Genomic DNA, 20,776 nt, shown 5'->3' on the forward strand with positions numbered 1-20,776 from the left:
TGGCTTTTTTTGAAGAGTTGCCCACGAACTGCTTCCACCTCGTGCTCGTACCTCATATTTTTGTTCGCAAGTCATAACAGAAAATTGGCTGAATGGGGGCTTGCATCGTGAAAAAGTCATAAGTCAGGGCACTCGTATCTCAAGGCTTCACACCGCATGCTGACTTTACAACATCATAGCTTTAAGGGATGAGACTTTTTCATACAAAACACCACCAAAATATTACATACACTCTTCTTATTAATAAATTGAGTTGAAATGAATTACTGGAAAAGGCCGAAATCTATAAAGCTCTACAGACTAAATATTGGCCCTTTTACATTCCAAATAATGACTTAGGTTAGCTCGCTAGCTAGCTGTACATTTAATCACAACAGAGATGAGACATAAGTTGCATTTGAGGTCTGCTTCAAAATGTGAAAAGCCTTCTTCCATCCCGCAGTCATTATCACATTCTCCATCCTCTCCCCTTCATCCTCGTCTGAGTCTTTTTTTTTTCTTAATGCTGACATACACGATAAGACGGTCTTGTGTCACTCCTTCCACAGGGCCGCTAACAGATGAAAACACTTTTGGCCACAGGGCTGTATGGCCCTAAAATATAATTTGGCAAGCCAGCAGGGTGGGTAAAGAGCAGCCAGAGCCGATAAAATTGATGAGTGCTGGTCATCAGGTGCAGTTTGGGCTTCAGTTTTTCGGTCAAGGACGCTTGGATGCGGTCTGTGGTGAGAGCCACGGGGTTGAACTGCTAACCTTTCAATTGTCAGAGCGCCTTACAGACCTCTACGAGCTGCGGGAAAGCTATCTGCAAAGTTCCAAATGCATCCCCACTGACATTCACCGCTTACACTAACAACATGACTGTCACCATGGAACTGCTACAAACGCATAGCCTGTGTTGCAAACGTAGCGATTTGGTTGCTCGCTATATTTTGTAACTTTTGCAGCCCTGATTGCAGTGAATGTGCTGCGCATTTCCCAAAGACATGGAACTCATTGATATGTTGCAAAAGCGGTGATTTAACTAGCCGAGGTACAGTATCTCACAAACTTGACTTTGACTTGATCAAATCTGAAACTTAATTATGTGAATAATGAATAATGACCCATTTTGGGACATTACATTTTGGCCATTTGGAAAGAACAGAGAGAAAAGAGAGAGAGTAAGCGGGGAGATGTACACGATTTGCTCTTCTAAGAAGTGAACAGAGAGCCAACGGTGCCCGGAAGGGTTCAGTTGGAACTGAATGTTAATTCACTCCTCATTCATCTTTGTCCTGGATCTTAAAAAAAATACCCTCTTTAATTATGTACACGTCTGCCTTTATTTCAGCTCAAGACTCAATTATTATCTATTAGGGATACTGTAGTTTATTTGTACTACATTCAAGCAATAACATTAACGTTTGAGACCAACGTTTAAAGATTAGCTTTAACTCATTAAAAACATCCATTCCACACTTGGATTCGTCTGACAGACTGTTTAAATGCCTCAGAATGAGCGACATTCCTAATAAACGTCCGTATATGTGAACAACAACATCGACGTACTGAGACCGAGTGGTCAGGAAGCCTCGTCGACTTGACAGATTGGACTCCTCCTCAGCTTCTTTCCATCCTTTCAACAATGTCTTCTTCCACCTCTCCCACTTGCAGGCTCTCCCACCATCTCCAGCCGCTTTTCTTGTTTCCAGACATAAGGCCGTCCTCCCCACCCTCCAGATGGCACTGTTATTTCCCACACACGCTGAAGTTAAGAAGCTGCGTGGGTGGGTGGGGGGGGGGGGGGGGTTAGACCGCTGACCGCGGATGGGTCAGTGACGGAAATGTGCTCATTGACTTCTTTATGGCGAAGTGGTCGGGGTTAATACTGGACATTGGATGCGAGGATTTTCAAAATGCACGAGCGACTTGAGAGGTGGTGACAGGGCAAAGGAGAAACATATTTTACACAATAATTAAAAACTCATTCACTCCCAAAGACGTTTTTAAACGTCTTTTCAGACTTGGTCCAGAATTGGCTGGTACTGAATGAGTTAATTTTCACCGTTTGACTTAAGATAGCATTGCCGAAACTGAAACTTTCTATCCACCCGTCCATCTGTCTATTTACCAATGCATCTTTTCATCCACTCCAATCCTGAATTGATTCCCAATCATTAAAATTCATGAAAATTCATCTCACACCATCTGAAAGTCAGCCATTTGAACCATTGCACTACCGCGAGCACCCATTTTCTGTCTCGCTTCTCGTCATTAGGGTCGCCTATCCCAAATGACTTTGGGCATGATTGACCACCCACATTCACAAAGTCACTCAACATGAACTGAATCCATGAGCGGCGGCTTCCCGTTGTCATGTATCCAAATCAACAATTTAGAGATTTGAATGCATGCGAGCGGAAACATTAATTTATTCCTTCCCGGAATTAAAAGTTCAGCGGCCGAGTCATTCAAATGAAAATTTCTACCCTAACTGCTGTAACGTATTCATATGCCGCTCGGTAAAGTGAGACGCCAACAGACAAAGTCCTGTCCAGGATTATCTGCAATGTCAGAAGCCAGGAATTAAAAATAAATCCTTGGAACTCGGAAAGTGTGCGGAGAAATTGAGCTTTCGTGCTTGTGCAAGCGCGTGAGCGTGCAAGCCAAAAAGAGGCTTCGTAGCCCAGGCCACCAACCATTTGCTTGGCAGACGGGTAGGCAGCGTCTGGCAAAAACTACAAGCAATCGTTTGCTGAATAAAACACGAGTCTAACATGTCTCGGACCAAAGAAAACCATCAATGTACCTGTCCCTGAAATTTTGGTGGGAAAGCAACATCCAGACTGTGAAGTTTGCATTTGCGCCAGTTTAATGTAAGTGGCAAAACAATACATTTGTATCGGACAAGACTTGGACAAAGTCCTCAGATTAAGAGACCGTCATTTGACTTCATTTGATCACGTGGTTCGTTTTTAATGATGTTTTTAACTGGATGAATGTTCTGAACTTGTTTTGTCGATACCAGTTTGGAGCACAATACTGCTGCTTGTAGGTCGTGGCATAGATGTCGCTTAACTTTCCCATTGCTGAAAAGTTGCATCCATGCTGACTTTCATCACAATGTTGAGAAAATGTACAAATTTTGGTTCGGTTGTCGTTATGCGTGTGCCTCGCTTTGTATCTTTGTCTGACTACAACACGCATCCCAAATCAGAAGAATCGGAGGCAAAACCATCGCCAGGGATTAAAAATTGGATGTCCTCTTTCGATCAAGCAATGCAATTAGATGTCTTTGTCTGTGGGTGAGCATATTACACACAAAAGCAGACGCCCATCAACCGCATCTCACCTTTTCAACAGTGAAAAGGGGATATCGCCCTGGGAACAGCATGGCACTCCACCTACACACACAGTGAAGTGCTTCAAGGAAAGAGTTTGCATAGCTATGGCGCAATAATGGCAGGAAACTGCCAGCAACCGTTTTATCATCCCTGAAGCAAATGAATAAAGGCATCCGACTAATCTTGCTTTTTACTTCACACAGACAATTGTGGAGGAGTAGCTTTGAAACATTAATAATAGGAAGTTACGCCATATTACATTCAGATACAAATTGAATTTGTTCCGTCACCATGTGACCAAATGTGCCCAGACTAGGCATGCACGTCGGGGTCACTTCTCAAGGCAACACTTTGTATTCAAGAACACATCTAATGTCACGAATTTCCCTTCCCTTGGCACACATAAAAAGGCTCGCAAAAACCACCTGAGGTTCTTGTCCGCAGCATAGTCGGGCATCAGACATTTACACTAACCGGGAGAAAACTAGCTGTATGAATATTAATAACTGATGTCAGTCTAATATATATGATGGAGAGACAAAATATTCCAATGTAAACAGCACAAAATGTCTACCGTTGTTGTGGGCCATCTCAGGGGTGGGGGGGGGCATTTTGCTACTTGCTGTCGACTGAAAATGACATCACTGTGCTTAAGAAGGCTCACTGTGACATCATTTTCAGTCAACAGCAAGTGGGAGTAGAAGGCAAAATGGCCGCACCCCGTGAGTGAACAAAAATAAAAAAGTTTTTTTTTTTTTTTTTTGGAATCAGCATTTCATATTCCGATAACACAATATGAATCAGAATGCCAGGTTTGGACACATGGGGGCACACACTCTGGAACGTTTTGGTATACAAGCATTTATTTATGTCTCGAGACATAATATGCAAATGGGAAAGCTTCCAGAGGGCTCTTTTAGCATTCTTCGTGCCCTAATAAAATCATGCATTTATTATCCCCCTTTTTCCCCCCCAAAACTTATATTGATGCCAACACTAACAAAGATACGTTTGGATCTGTTACAAAAAAAATTATATATGCATTTTATATATATATATATATATATATATATATATATATATATATACATACATACACACATATACACAGCCCCATATGTCTGTGCTTTATTTTGCCTACTATTGAATTATATTTAATAATTGTCATTAAATTTTCATGCCTCTGCAAATGCAACCAAAATGGATAGATAAATAAAATGAAATGAGTAGCGGATTCCATTCTATCTGATCCTTGCTGAGCGCTAATTGCTTATCAAGGGGCAGGTGTAATGTTGCTAGGTAGGATAAAGGCGAGGCCTCGTGGGCTGTTGTCATTTCAGCGCTGCATTCACTCAGGGTGAAACTTTTGAGGAGTGCAAGTTGCTTCTTATTCTCTCCCCCCCCCCCCCCCCACCTTCTTCTTCGCTGGCAGCCATGACTCTTGGAGTTATTTTATGGTATGTTTTATTCATGCGCTACCTTTCCATATTGTTATGAGACAATTTTAAGGCCACTTTTAAATCTAATTCAAGATCACGGAACACGGACTCATTCAGAATAATTTAATATTGGACCTAATATTCACCTATAAACTTGAATTTGGACAACTATGTGCATGTGTATTGCTTAACCATTGAACTGCACATAAGTGTTATTTTTGAGAATGGTTATATTTTTTTTTCAAGGTCACTTTCAGCAAATTTAAGATGTCAATTGCTGAACATTACCAGTTAAAGACTAGAGGGTGGCCAATAGGTCCAATCTTATCACAATATCAAATGTTTAATGCCTGAAACTATGAAACCATTCTACAGTGATTACAGTCTATGAATTGAGTCAAATTCTTGAGTTTTTCAACTACAGTAGTGCTGTGTATTGTACTTGGGGTGCATGTGTTTTTGACTTCATGAACTGTAGATTTAAAGATCTCTTTTAGGGTTGATTAAGGCCTTACTTTTGGAGAATGGTTATTTTGATCAATTATTTTATTTTGTGATTATGTAAGATTTTTTTATTTATGTTTCTGCTATGAGAACCTCTGCTGTGATTTGGCACATGAATTTAAATTTCATTTGTCAATCTTTCCAAACATAGCAGGTTTAAGATCATGTGACTTACAGGGGATGTCGAGTCAAATTTGTTCTATGCTGCCCACCTAGTCAAAACTCTATTCTGATTTATTGTTGCATCTGTGGAATATGAAGTGGCAGGATAAATTGACCCGTTTTTCATCCAGATGGTGACAGTTTTGCCACTTGCTGTCGACTGAAAGTATCACATGACCAAACCCAGAGAACAGGTGAGCTGTGATTGGCTGTTACATGAGCCCACTGTCATTTTCAGTCAAAAGCAAGTGGTATGAAAACTAAATTTGGCTACATAATATGTATTCTACAAATGCAATATAAAATCAGAACAGAGCATTTACACTAGTGGGTCTGCACTGAATGTCTTGCTGTAAATTTGACTTGATGTCCCCCTTTTCTTATCTGTTTTGGAAAATCACATTGTATCACAACCTTTTTTCCCCCCCCAAACCTGTTTTGTAGTGGCTCTCTGGTGTGTTTTTTCCTCTTAAATGGAAGTACTGGGTTGCCCGTTAAACAAGGTAAGGCCACAGTCCAAATCATCCCTTTTCACTGAAGCGACCTGTGATTTACTCAAACTACTCATGTTGTAGGTCATAGAAATGGACAAACCGCTGACGCACATAATCCAGTGATTGATGAAGACCTCTACTGGGACCCTACTAAAGTCTGGCAACATGTGCCACACAGCCTTGGCACTCCTGAAGCTCATGGGACCAACATGGACTGGTGGGACCTCGTAGTGTTAAAAATGCTGCTCGCCATGTCGATCAACAGAGTAGTTCTGATGTAGCACCACCTGGTTCTGGTAATCAAGACCAGAATGGAGGCCACAACCTCCTTGTCTTTGAGAGAGTCTTTCAATTCCACCCGGAGGTGTCTGCCGTCTTAAATTACATGCCATTCAGTGGTGCCCAGCCTGAATACCTGTCTGACACTTGGTGGCACAACTTTTTAAGAGATGACGACTAGCGTCCTTGAATGGTTTCCACAAACTGGAGGGGACCCAGAGGAAGAGGAAAAACAGGCTGAACTAGAAGAGGAACCAGAGAAGCCACCAACCTACATCATCCGCTCCAGAAATGGCCACGAGCGAGGCAGCTCTCTATTCACCAAAGCCAGCTACACTCCTCGAGTTGTGCACCCGCCGGTTGGATATCACGACTATGCCCGAAACCGCTTTGGAGTGAAGCACTGAGGAATTGATCTTGAGTTGTAAACGTGTCTTGTGTGAATTAAAACGTGCAATTTTCACATAGCTTCATCTTTGCAATCAAAATCGGCTGCACACTGAAGCCCCCTTTGTAAGCGAGCAACAAGTTTACGCTGCGTTGTCAATGAGCCACAAGGGCATTTTGCCAGTTACGTGCAATGCCTGCAACATAAATTACATTTGCGAAATTTACCTTGGCATTGGAACCCTTGTTTGCCGAATCCCCTGCAACGTAAACAAACAGTCAGCGCTGCGAACAAAAGTTAAGTTTCAAGTTGAAGCGCAACTCGAAACTCACCATATGAAGTCCGTACAGTGGCTGCAGAAGGTCGGCTGCTTGAAAAACCTAGCGGTGAATTTGTGGTTTTTGATTTCGTGCACGTTTTTCTGCCGCAAAGCACCTTTGCGGGCGAATCTGTTGCCAACACCAGCGGAGTCGTTATAATGTAAATGGTGATCAGCCATTATGGAGGAAAGGGGATGGGGCGATAAAACTACACGGCGCCAACTTGTGTGAAGTTATTGCCTCTTCACCGCTATTGTCAAGTGATGCAGTTCCTGCTGGAGCCCTCTTGACAGCTCGCACGCCTCCTCTCTGTCTGAGCCACGGCCAAAGCGCTTCTTTTTCATTCAGTCTGACGTGAGCGGTGAAGCGTTTACTGACGATGGGATTTTATATCATCCATAGTTCAATCTATTACAAACACCAGAAAACTCGTACATCAACCACGGAAATGATCAAAAGAGTCATTTGCGTCTCGAAATTTAGCAAATTTCAAATTAACTCAAACGACCGGTTTTACGAAATACGAAGCGTATTTGAACGCAGCGTAACCCACCGCCTCCTTGTAGAGTGCCTCGCAAACTGCAGATGTTTGGCGTCGCCGTGTGGACGTAGTCGGTACTGTATTTTTTTCAGTCAAACAAAAATACAAAGAATAAACTTAAGCGGTACCAATTTACAAAACTATTACAGTTTGACCAAAAGGTGGTACAGGAAAATGGCATCTATAAACTGAACTGTAAAAGTCACTAAATTGGCGTTCGACTCTCATCGTGACATAACTGCTTGTCTTTTACACCATCGGTGACCAAAATATACGAAAAAGCAAATACGTTCCATGAAAATAGCTCCAGGTGTTTGTATATTTATTCAAATTTGGGATTATGTTGACCTCGTGTCAAAGTATAACCAGCGAAGGTTTCCATAACAACCGTCGTGGAAACCGGAAGTGGCGTAAATCGGAGACGCTGAGATTTTGAATCAAACTAAGCGCTGCAGCGCTTCTCAAGGTACCTGAAGAAAAAACTAAGTGTAAATGTTCCGTCCTCGTCGCGTTTATGCACATACGGTACTGACGTGTTGTTGTATTATAAGGAACAAAAATATCTGGGGAACTTTGCACCGACTTCCTTTCAGTGTTTCTTGTTAGCTTGCATCCGCTGCAGTGATTTTGTTGGATTTCGATTGACTGCAAGCTCCAAGAACGTCAGAATAACATCCCGTTTACTTATGGGGATGTAATTTAATGTTCCATCAGTACTCGACAACTCTGATTGATAGTTAATATAATTTTTGTTCGAGTAATGAGGCCATCATGAACAAAAATGAGGTGTCGTTGGAAAAGCTGAACTCTGAATTGAACCATTTTGTTCTGGAGATGAAACCATATGTCCTCAAACACCCCAACAATACTGGTAAGAACTTTTCGTCAATGTGTTTTAATGTAACGCATTTCCTTTATCCAAACAGAATATATTTCAAGCGTTGTTTAAAAGGCAGAATACTTGCTTTTGTGTTGGAAACCAGTAGTGTTCAAGCAATTAAAAGTCATTTTCCAATATGTCCCCTGTAACTGTTTTACAAATCCACCCTGTCTTCATTCAGAGCGCCAGCACTGTGCCTTGTGGATAAAGAAGCTGTGCGACCCAGCAACATGCGGCTCAAGTCTCGCGGGTCACAAGAACCGCAATCTGCATGCCCGTTTGCTTCTTCACATGCTCAAAAGAGGCGTCCTGGAAGGGCCGTTTGCCAGCAAACCACAGCATGGGAGCCTCAAGAACCTTCCCACTTACATGGTAATCATTGTAGTTTCATCTAATTCATGGGTGTCAAACTCAGGTCCTGGAGGGCCACTGTCCTGCATGTTTTCCAAGTCTCCCTTATTATTATTTTGTCATTTTTAACTTTCTTTTGATGGCGGCGCGGACACCCGCAGCAGCTCCTCTTGTTATATGTCATATGTGCTGTTTGTTACACATACAGCACATTTGACAATAAAGTTGTATCCAATCCAATCCAATCCCTGTTGCAACACACCTGATTCAAATGAACAGGTTCAATGTCAGGCTTCCGCAGAGCTTGCTGATGATCTGATCATTTGAATCAGATGTGTTGCAACAGGGAGACTTGGAAAACATGCAGGACAGCGGCCCTCCAGGACCTGAGTTTGACACCTATGATCGAATTACACCATTGAAACATAATGAAAAATGGTGTCTGACTGTTTTAGTCCATTTACTTTGATGAGCCACTGATTGGTGGGTCAGAAGACCACAGCAAAGTGACTCTGCCCGACTGGGTGATGGGAGAGCTGGATGACGAGGACAGTTTGGCTGCCGCCTTGCTCAAAGATGGAACCACTTCCACCCCAAACACTGCTTTGACCAGGTACTGTTTTGCTGTATAATATCCATATTTAACTGTGGGTGTTTATATTCATGAACTGCAATCAAACTCTTTACCGCCACTGACATGCAGTATATACTCGTCCAGTACAGGGTTGCCCATTACGTCGATCATGATCGACCAGTTGATCAGGGACTGGTCCCAAATCAATCCGAGGGGTGTAGAGGAAAAAAAAAAAGGTGTCACTGTGCATGTTAGTAATATATTTTATTGTGTTAATGCACACTGTTGTACCCTAATCATTCTATCAGTCTCACTTTCACAAAAAGTATTTAAAAAATAAACTAAAATAAAGCGGGTCATCTTTAACCTACGGCGGCGTGTGACTGCGTCACCGGAAGTTGTTAGCGCTAGCAGTCTGCAGTTGCAGCTTGTGATCAGAGTTGTTGCGCTAATCTTTTATCGTTATCATTATTGTCATTCAGAGTTTGTTTTGTACTATTCACCGCGGCGACGGGCAAAGAATGGGAATCTGGAGGGCCGAGAGAAGCATTTTAAAACGGTACGCGTGAGCTACGATCGTTAACAGGCTGCAAAAGTGCGTCGCATGCCTCAGCGTCAGGCTGTTGCTCATTTTGGCATGCGCGTGTACGTACGTGCGTGTGCGTGCGTATGCACGCATGCGCGGTAACGGGTCGATCTTGGGAGGTTGGTTGATCGAAAAGTAGATCTTCGGTCAAAACAGTTTGGGCACCCCTGATCCAGTAGATATGAAGTACGTTTTTCAACCGCAATGCACGGAAGAGGGTCTTATTGGTCTCAATTGTTGAATCTTTTTAGAATGGCCTTGCCATGAAATTACACCTTTGCTCAAAGAGATGTTAAGTTGCGTAAATAAACACACCCACGCCTTTTTAGGAGCATCTCAATCTCCCGCCCGTGGCTCATTCAATATTTACACAAGCATTTGGTTGTGATGCTCCTTTATCGGCGTGAAAACATTGAACTTGGCAGCCAAGCTAGACACGCATGGCTTATTTCGAGGTAGCCTTTGTGCAGTATTTGCTCAGTGGCGCCGTATCTGAAGAGCAAGCAGAAGGCATTGCCTGCTCCTTGCGTCAGTCTGCAGGAGCTGTCCATTTGGACTTTTCAAAGAGGCAGCGCTTCAAAACAGCAGGAGAACACCAGGAGCCGCTCATCTCTCTCACCTTTTTTTTTTTTTTTTCCCCCCCTGCGCTTTTGCACTTGTGAAGAGAAGGCTGAACAGCTCATTTCCTCACTCTCTCATGTGAGCCTTTTTATTTCCATTTGATTTTTTTAGTCCTCATTTAAAGTCCCGGGTGAGGTGGAGCGTAACCCAGATGATTTTTCACCTGGAGTGTTCAGCCAATGTCAAGGGCCCTACGATAAAGAGACAAACCACAATTCACAAGCACGTTCACACCTATGGACAATTTCGACTCTAAAATGAAGCTAACTTGAAGCTAATGTTTTTGGAATGTCAGAAGCAATGAACTCGGTCATTTCACACCAAGCAGCAGTTCGGCAGATCGTGAATAATTGTTGAGAAAAAGAAAATGCTTACTGTCAAACTCAACATAAAATAAGGAAGTCAAAGCCCACTAAATTCATGCAAACACATCATGCAAAATGCCGCAGGCCGTCTCACAAATAGCATCAGCGTCTTGGTGTTCGAACCCTTTAAGAAACTATCCATCCATCCGTTATCCGAGCCGCTTATCCTCACGCGGGCCGTGCTCTTGTGTTTTAAGTGTTTTTTAAATAAAGTTGAGTTGAGTAAACACAACAGTCTAACAATACTGACAGGCATATCTTCTTTTTATTCTCTGTGTAATATCCCTAATATGACTGCAGCTTACCTAATTCTTATTTTCCTCTTGTGCGTGTGTGTGTGTGTGTATTTTATTGCACTCTGGTTGCCAAGGCCTGCATGAATGTATTTTTTACTATTTTGCTAGCGTCCGGTCAAAACCACCTATGTCCAAATTTGGTCAATTTATTTTCATTTTTTTTCATGAGTAGGTACTATTGATTATTCTCTGCCTAGGGATTTTTACAAATTATTGAGCGTTGTAAAATGTTGAAAATGGTTCGCTCTGTTTGGCAAGATACCATTAAGGGCTCCACAAACGTGGTGAAAAACCAAGTAAATATTTTGTTGTCTCTTTCCAAAAGTTCAGAATTTCCTCTCCCCTGTGATGTTACACTGGGCCTGATTTCCATTCTTAATAGTCCCACTTGGGCGGCCAGGTGGTCCGGTGGTTAGCACGTCCACCTCACAGTGGCGCTGGTTCAATTCCAGCTGCGGCCTCCCTGTGTGGAGTTTGCATGTTCTCCCCCCGGACTGTGTGGGTTTTCTCCGGGTACTCCAGTTTCCTCCCACATTCCAAAAACATGCATGGCAGGCTGATTGAACAGTCTAAATTCTCCCTAGGTGTGAGTGCAGATGGTTGTTTGTGTGCCCTCTAATTAGCTGGCAACCGGTTCAGGGTGTCCCCCCCCCCCCCTACTGCCCGAAGACAGCTGGGATAGTCTCCAGCACCCCCCGTGACCCTTGTGAGGATAAGCGGATCAGAAAATGGATGAATGGCTGGATATTCCCACTCTGGGCTTCGCCACCTATGTGGCGAAGCAAAGAGCTGCTGCGTCCCACACAAAGTGACAAGTTGGTGGCTTCATGATGAAGTGTTACTCTCTGACTTGTTACATCTTGTTCACATTGGGATCATTTGAGCCATTATTTGGTTCAGTGAATTCCAGACCACAAAACCAAAAACTACACAGAAGCCTCATGACAACTGTTGTGCAGTCCTAAAGGACACCACAAGATGGAGTCACGAACTAATATGTCGTCTTGGTCCAAGTGCAAGAATGTGGCAGAAACAATTGAATCATGCCAAGTAGCTTTGGGCATTAGTGTGCAGTGATGTCACATAGTGTTAAAAAAAAGGAGGGGGGGGGGGGGGTGATGTTGAAACGAGAGAAAACGTGCCGTGTCCGAGCTCATTTTGGCCGGCTTGCTTCTCGTGTCAAGTTCAGTGCTGAAGTTGAGTTGATAGCTCCTCTCTTGGGCCTCCCTTTTATGTCCTTGTTTTTCCTTCCCTGTGCGTCTGTCTGACTCCTGTCTCCCATTTGTGTGCTTTTCATCCACATGTGAGAACTTTTAACCCTTTGCCCCCTTTCCTCCCCCTCTTCCGTCTGTTTTTCAGCGACAGTCAGATCGTCCTCGCGGTGGCACAAGTCGCCAGCGATGTCCTTAGAAAAACGCTTTAGCCTCTCGTTCGCTCACTTAGGTTGCCCTCAGGGGGTTGGGGGTGGGGGGGGGGGGGTGTTTGGTTGTGTTTGGATGTTTTGCGTCCCAAGGTCAGACTGATTTCCTGGTCCGCCCCGAGGCTGGCTGTGCACCTGGAGGTCAGGCTGGTGTTCTGATGTCAGGCTGCTTTAATCAGGCGAGCTGCAGCTTCTGAGGCTCTTCATGGTGTTCTCATTTTCTTCCCTACGCATGTGTGTGTGTGTGTGCGTGCGTGCGTGTGTGTAACTCTGGCCTGACTTGCCACAGCTTTGATCTCCGAGCCTCAGACTCCAGACACATCTGATTCAATTATCCTCATCCACCTGTTGACTTAGAGGCCTGAGATTGCGAAGCTCGACACCCCCCCGCCCCCGCCTCCCTCTTTCCAAGTTTCATGGATGTATGCGCTTCAGCGCAACTCATGCTGCAACTCACACATAGTGGGATGCGAGCCAGCACACAGTGAGACATTTGAATGCGTTTCATCATGAAAACTAATCAAGTAATTTGAAGTCATTTTCAACTTTCTTTGCCTCTCGGGTGAGGGTGTGGCTGTTAAGACCTTGTAATGAAATGATAGAATTGAAAGATTCTGAAGCGACCCAGTGAGCCAGTGGTAGGCACGTTGACCTCACAGTGCAGCGGTACCAATTCCAGCTCCGGCCTCCCTGTGGGGAGTTTGCATGTTCTCACCGGGCCTGCGTGGGTTTTCTGCGGGTACTCCGGTTTCCTCCCACATTCCAAAAACATGCATGGTAGGCTGATTGAACACTCTAAGTTGTCCCGAGGCGTGAGTGTGAGCGTGGATGGTTGTTCGTCTCTGTGTGCCCTGCGATTGGCTGGCAACCGGTTCAGGGTGTCCCCCGCCTACTGCCCGAAGACGGCTGGAATAGGCTCCAGCACCCCCCGCCACCCTTGTGAGGATAAGCGGATCAGAAATTGAATGAATGAATGAAAGACTGCAATGTGAAGTTTTCTCAGTGCATGACACGTTTGAAGGTAATTGCTGAAAACATAAAAACTCAAAAAACGATGTGGTCCTCAATTCAGTTGTGGTTTGAAGCATAACACAGCATTCAACTTTCTTTTTTTGCTAAAACGTGTCCCAATGACCCGACTCCGGCATAAGTGATTGACATGAAGAGGCACTGAGTGAGCTGTGTGATAGACAAAATGTTGAAATGTATAGGACGAGGCTGACGTAAAGCGGCCGTGTTTGCCAAAAAGAGATGAGATGCAAACCAGTATGCAACTGGTGCCAGCCACAGGTTGATGTGTATACAAAGCCAGGCAGGCTAAACTGAAGCGTTGTCTTTTGCTCCCCCCCACCCTTTTTGTCCCACGAACCGCCTCGATTGCAGAGCCCGCCATCTGAATAAGGAGAAGACCCCACGAGGAGCGCGCGCCTCCAGCTCACTCAAGCCTTCACCCACACATGAAGCCAGAGCGGTGAGTTCACCCAACCGCTGGCATCCTGTTTTTATTTTTGCGTGTGTGCGTTGCAGATTTATTTGTCCCTGCGAGGGATTTGTGATGACGCGTTGAATTATTTGCAGCAAACTTGCTGGTGCCAACACAAATTGTTACCACAATGATTGGCTTTCTTCTTTAATGTTGGCTGAGGGCACATTTTGGAAAGCCCAGAAGTCTGTTTCCCACCCAGCTCAAGGAAATTCCCCCAACGTATTCTGTGCAGACAAGAGGAAATAAAAATTTTTGAGCTGAAAACCTTCCAGCATATCCGTCATGAAGTTGGAGGGAAACGTTACGACTCACAGGCCGGCGTCCGAATGCACTTCAAAATCGGGATGGGCTCACCTCGTATTCGTCGATTAATTCATTCCAAAACATTTTGCCAGTGTAGTTGTCTAACTTTAGTGTAAGTAGTGTGGCTTCAGTAGGACTAATTGTCTGTCTCGAGAAGTGCGCTGTGACAGACTGGCACACTGTTGAGTGGAGTCAACCGGAAAATGGATCATGCAGTTGAGTGCACTGCTTGGTGGCGACCACTAGAGGTGCTCTTGATTGCCTTTTTTTAAGACTGATTGTTTTGTTTTTCATTTGTGTGTGCGTGTTTTATACTATGTCATGAAAGTCAAGTTGATCTTGATTAATTGATGATTTTTTTGTTTTCTTATGTGTAACAAAGACTTGGCTTTACACGATCACGATTTAAGAGCTGATCACCTGATCAAGTTTATTTAAAAAAAAAAAGTTTGCCCATCACAAAGCCAATCAGAAAATGAATCAAGTTAGAGAAAGTATTTAATCGACAGTTGACTGGCCCAGCCCTTTAATACCCAAAGTTTACTTTTAAAAAAAAAAAACACATCCTGTGTGTGTGTGTGTGTAAATTTATATACTGTATATATACCGTATTTTCACGACCATTCGACGCACCGTATGGTTGGGCGCAGTCTCATTAATGGGTGCTATTTCTGTATTTTACACATAGACAAAACACACTGTATTATTGGGCGCAATTTTAAAGTGGTAAAACATACGCCAGCTTAAACATACGACATGCATGCGCGCACGCTAAAAACACGTTAGCTTGTAGCATACGGTAGCATGCCAAGACATACAGATACAAGCTAAAAACACGTTTTTAAAAAGGCAACGAAGCAAAACGGAGTTCCGTTGTATTTTATTTAGCCATCGTACAATGTACTCACGTTTTTCGATCAATCATCACCCAGAAATCCATCAAAGTCCTCATCCTCTGTATCAGAATTGAACAATTGTGCAAGTACCGGTAATCCATCAAAAACGCCGTGTTCCCTCTCGTTGTCAGTCACTCTCATTGCCATGTGGCTCCACAGAAATGATGCCGGCTTTGCCAAAAACTCGAACAACAGTGCAAGCAGACACGTTCGTCCAAGCAGCCACAATCCATTCGCAAATTGTGGCGCTGCCTCTCACTCTTTGTAAAGTTGTGTTTGCCATCGATCATTCATTGTTCCCATGCCGTTCGCAACTTTACTTTGAACGCCCGGTTGATGCCGATGTCCAGCGGTTGGAGTTCTTTAGTCAAGCCTCCGGGAATAACGGCAAGCTCAGAGTTCATTTGCTTGACTTGGTTTTTCACCGCTGCTGTGAGATGGGCACGCATGCCAAAAGCATAACCGATGGCTTGAAGTTTGAACTGAGCTTCGTAGGTGTGTCTCTTTGTAGAATTTATTTTCGGGGGTTCTTAGAAACCAAAACCGAAGTTGTTTTGCAACAATGCACATAGCCACACTCTATACAGGTGTTGGTATCTGCTTGGGGCGTACCTTTAGCGTCCACTTACACGCCCACCCTTCACTCATTGGCGGACTTCTTCCCCGCATGCCTGTCCTCACTCACATCTGCCTTTTCTCTCTCTCGCTCTGCATATGTGTATATATATACACGCCCACCCTTCACTGATTGGCCGACTTCTTTGCCGCATGCCTGTCCACAGTCACTTCCGTCTTTTCTCTATATAAACAGCGTGTCGGCTGTCAGTCAGGTTTTGGAACTCAGCGCATAGACAAGACGCTCCGCATCATAAGGCGTCCTGTCCATTTTGGAGAAAATTTTAGACTTTTAATGGCGCCTTATAGTCGTGAAAATACGGTATATAAAATGTCATTGATAAATTATGACATGACACGGCATTATCGAAAATGCAAAATATCTGCTGATCCGATCCTGCCAATCAGATCCATGTAAAGTCTAGCAAAGAAACATATTGACAAAGCAGCATTAACAGCAAATCAAAATCGAAACATAATTTATCACTGCACTGTATGTCGTCCATGCTGAGTTGGTTAACTGATTAGTTGACCAATCGGTTAGTCTAAAGGCAATTAAAAAGTACAGTGAATTCTGGTGACATACAATCTTAGTTTGGCATTCCAAAATACGGGATGAGACATTTGTGTTATTCATGAGCGTCTCAGGCTTTTAATACCATTTTAATCAGAAGGGTAATTTAATCTTTGGGTATTCCAGTCACCGATTCCTCGGCTACACCCAGCCAATCCACTTCTCTTCAATCTGTGTTATTAGATATTTCCTCCTTCTTAATACTCGCCGCTCGAGTAAACTCTGCTTGTATCAACACACACTCCCCCAGAAGTAGCAATCCTACAACATATTGAAAAAAAATGTAACGAAAGACCGTGGCGAGGTGGGAGGGGAGGGAATCTTTGCCATTTTAGCGGAATTATTCCCCTTCTACGGAATTCCCGGCGTGACGGAAATTTTGTGGAACCAGCAAACATCTGGGGGGGGGCGAGTACAACGCTCTTTCTATCGGAGGGGAGCACCTGTGCATGTAAGCTGTTAAAGAGGCCGATACCCTCAGATAGAATTCTCTTAATTGGGCGGATTTTATTGCTGAATAATGTCTTGCAGTCATTGAAGCAAAATGTAAACCACGTGTTACAAGTACTCCAAGCGCCATTCCAAGTACGGCTGTATTTCAGTACACTGTTGCTTAGTACCCCCGAGAAAACACCTCCAAGCATGGGAAAACATTTAGAGTGTCTTGGGGCGGTAGGCGAGGGACACCCTGAACCGGTTGCCAGCCAATCGCGGGGCACACAGAGACAAATAACCATCCGCGCTCACACTCACACCTACAGGGTCAATTTGGAGTGTTCAATCAGCCTGTCATGCGTGCTTTTATCATGTGGGAGGAAACCGGAGTACCTGGAGAAAACCCACGCAGACACGGGGAGAACATGCAAACGCCACACAGAGAGTAGGAATCGAACCCGCTACCTCTGCACTGTGAGGTCGACGCGCTAAAAACCCGACCGCCGGGCCGCTAATCACTTCCTTGTGCAGCCAAATTTTTTAATGAACAATATCAACAAACATCAATCCTTTTTTCAACAGTCTAATTTCGTTGTCATGTACTAATAGATACCATTAGTCTGTCTTCACACCATCTGTTATTTTTACCCATTGTTCCAACAAACTCTGAAGAGGAATTATTCACAAAAAAAAAAAAAATATGGAGATGTTACCATCAAATAAAGGTGTTAGTCAGTTACGTTTGTCAAGACAAGATTAGACAGTCAATTCTGCTGCAGTCCCATTTGGAAAATGATAATACAATAAGAACACATTACTTGAAACTACTTTTTATAGTCCATGAATGGTAGTTGTTCTCAACTGAAGGGGAGGCATCAATTGCCTGCATTTTTTTTTTTTTTGCCGGAAGCATTTCTATGCTGTCACGATAATCGGCTGTTCCTCAGGCCAAACTGCCAGTCAAAGCGCTGTCAGGGAATTGTCTCAATTCCCTTGTTTTATTTCATCATCGGCATTGAATTCCCAGTTTGTACCCACTTGTTTTTAACCTTCCGCTTATCAGGTGGATGCGGAGCAGATGTCTCCCGATGACAGTGACCTGGAGGCTCGGCTCAACAGCTGGAACCTGGGGGTGAGTCCAGAGGCGTGCCGACGGCGAACCCGGAACTGTCAGCGAGTCTGCGCCTTATGTACAGTCAGGGCAACGTCTCAAGTTAACAATCATACTAAATACCTCGCCGGGGTGGTTGTATTTTATTGTTAGATCTAAAAAAAATTCCAGATTGATGACAAACTTATTCCCGTGGAATCTGCACCTATTTAGCTGAACACAGAGTTACTTTTTCGGTTCTTGGCATGACGATGGGTAGATAAACAGGTGTGTACAGTAATTGTATTCTACCGCCATCTAGTGGAAGAGCATTTAATTGTTGTCCCGGTCACAATGTGTTGCAGGCAGATACTTGAACAAAGACGCATGATTTGTTGTAAATAACAATTTTAGGGGCAGTTAACGCTTTCTCTGCCAGTCATTTTCAAAAAAGAGAATGTCTTGACTGGCAGACAATTTAGAGCAGGGGTCCCCAACCGCCGGGCCGTGGACCGGTACCGGTCCGCCAGTCATTTGGTGCCGGGCCGTACAGAAAGAATAAATAACTTACTGTACATTCCTTGCGTTCTATTCATTTCGGAATCTGAAAGATGTTCAGGTGAATGCGTGCTTCTCGGTCACATGATAGGTTACCGCATAAAAAAACCAAACGTCTTTGAAAAGTTTTTTCGGGAAGGGGAAAAGGCCCAGCCAGGAGACAGAAAGAGGAGCCTACAACTTTCAAGAAAGAGAAGGCTACATTTAATAGACAGGATCATGGAGTCCTATTTCAAATACGGCTTTCTCCCAACGGGAGATTCACACGCGCCAAGCCCACTGCATAATAAGCGACGATGGTGAGTCGTATTTTTCATGCACTTTTTATTTGTGGCGTATCTTATTTTGAAGGCACGTTGAAACGTTACCGTAGCGACCAGAGAATGTTGCGGCCAGATAGGACGTTCCTCGTGTCATGATTCGTGTTTATTATTATGTTTCGAAAATACCACACTTTTCATGCAGGTCATATCATATTATATTGCTGTATCTATCCGGCCTTAAAGGCCTGTCCCTGAAAATATTGTCTGGCATGAAACCGGTCTGTGGGGCAAAAAGAGGTTGGGGACCTCTGATTTAGAGGGTTCGACTTGATCTTTCAAGGGCTCAGAGTATATTGTTTTGTGGCTATGTGAAAACCAAGATGTTTCGCCACCCATTCCTGTAAAAAGAAAGTAGTTGAGGGCAATTGACGTTGAGGGCATTTCACATCAATAGCTCTTCAGGATTCAAGAGTAATTGGTAGAGTAATTTCCTGCAGCACATTGATCAGTTTTGAATGACTTGTAATGACAACAGTCAAAACTGATGGTTTAAAAAAAGTGGAAGAAATATACCATGCCCACTGATGTTCTCAAAAACCTGACATCCCTCCAAAATTAATTTTTAAAAATGGAAACGTTAAGCGAAGGCTGTGCTCAAGAGATGCCCTTGCAAATCTGACAGATTTAGAGCACCTCTGGCGTTTTAAGGGTATGCGAATCCCCCCCCCCCACCCCTTTCCTAAATTTTTTGTGCAGGTATTAAATGTGGAAAAGGTTCTGCAATTATTTATTGCCGTCTCATTCATTTAAAATCGTACCGGCGTGTGTCGAAGACCACCTTCCCGCTGTTCTGGGTGGTGAAGTGGAAACTGGCGGTGTAAACTAAACATCCGAGGCATATTTACTTCTCTTATCCACTCAGTCTGGAGTGCATAAGGCCAGAGCTCAATAAACACTCTTCAGATTGCCCCCATACTCTCTCTTTCTGCACCTGTAGGAACCACGTTCACCATGCAAACTTACTTTTTTTTTGTTGCAGACCCCTCCAACCTGTATTTCTCTCTGTTGTACCATCCCTAAACCTGATCTGTCCTTCAGTGCGGCGCTAATCTGGGTTATCCATCAGCAGACATAAAGCCGTGCGCACACTCCAGCTCCTCTTCTCCTCATGTGTTGCGATGCTGATAACGGTTATTGCTTGGCTATGCTTCCCCCACCCCCACCCCCTCGACAGCCTCTTTCAAATCAACAGATGTGTCTCGGCACATAAACACATGCAAGCGAAGCCCTTCAAGTTTATAGAAGTTTTTGTAGTCGCTCTCCTTCAAAGCGGCCTCTTCGTGTGAAATTGTAGCAGAGACGAGCCTGCACATGCTCTGGGGCGGATTCAGCTTTTGCTTCAGATGTTTTGAAGCTGCTGAAATTGGTTTCTTTATTTTACCTGAGCTGCGACGAATTGGCTTGGTGGACATACTGGACACTTAAAAATTGGCCAAAGATGTTTTTTTGGTTTGTTTTTGTTGTTCTTTCAAAGATGCAGACTTTCAGGCAGCTTGTCCGCCATCTGTTTTAAATGCCGTTTGCGTCTGTGTTGGGGGGGGAAAAAAAAGAAACTGACAGACTAAAACCCAACAGGGGTAGAAAGTTGGGGTTGCATCGATTAGTTAACTCGGCTAAGAAGTAAAGGCCACAATGTGATGTGGCAATCACAAGAAAATGACAACTCACACCCACACATTCAATAATATGATCCACAGATGCCGTGCGATGTAAAACGGCGAACCTGTATTGACTTTTGAGGCTGCGCATACACTCTATTGTACTTTCACGTTTAGTCAACCATTAAAAGAGAGAGTAACAGTCAAAGCGGTGCTACAAAGAGGATGCGGGCGAGAATAAAAGAAAAAACATTTTGAGAGGCTCAGTATACTTTACACACTGACTTTGTATGGCTATTTTAAAACCCAGAATCGTATTTTTAGCTTGTGAACGCTTATGTGCATTTTGATT

General features: G+C 43.8%; 2 protein-coding genes across 2 annotated transcripts in view; one reads left to right on the forward strand and one right to left on the reverse strand.

The window, feature by feature from the left end:
• Positions 1–7,209, reverse strand: part of prkcab (protein kinase C, alpha, b) — an 89,560-nt gene extending 82,351 nt beyond the window's left edge. Inside the window, exons 1-2 of the mRNA XM_086133771.1 lie at positions 6,925–7,209; positions 6,820–6,851 (exon numbers count right to left, since the gene is read on the reverse strand). Of these exons, the coding sequence (XP_085989897.1) occupies positions 6,820–6,851; positions 6,925–7,091 (199 nt within the window). The 5' untranslated portion in view covers positions 7,092–7,209. The remainder of the gene's footprint in view (positions 1–6,819; positions 6,852–6,924) is intronic.
• A 675-nt stretch (positions 7,210–7,884) lies between these two features.
• Positions 7,885–20,776, forward strand: part of cep112 (centrosomal protein 112) — a 132,753-nt gene continuing 119,861 nt past the window's right edge. The window contains exons 1-5 of the mRNA XM_086132518.1: positions 7,885–8,324; positions 8,515–8,705; positions 9,140–9,297; positions 13,930–14,017; positions 17,919–17,987. Of these exons, the coding sequence (XP_085988644.1) occupies positions 8,225–8,324; positions 8,515–8,705; positions 9,140–9,297; positions 13,930–14,017; positions 17,919–17,987 (606 nt within the window). The 5' untranslated portion in view covers positions 7,885–8,224. The remainder of the gene's footprint in view (positions 8,325–8,514; positions 8,706–9,139; positions 9,298–13,929; positions 14,018–17,918; positions 17,988–20,776) is intronic.

Source organism: Hippocampus guttulatus, chromosome 16 (assembly GCF_054856545.1).
Source record: "Hippocampus guttulatus isolate MCC_2025c chromosome 16, RoL_Hgut_1.0, whole genome shotgun sequence".
Lineage (NCBI taxonomy): Eukaryota > Metazoa > Chordata > Actinopteri > Syngnathiformes > Syngnathidae > Hippocampus > Hippocampus guttulatus.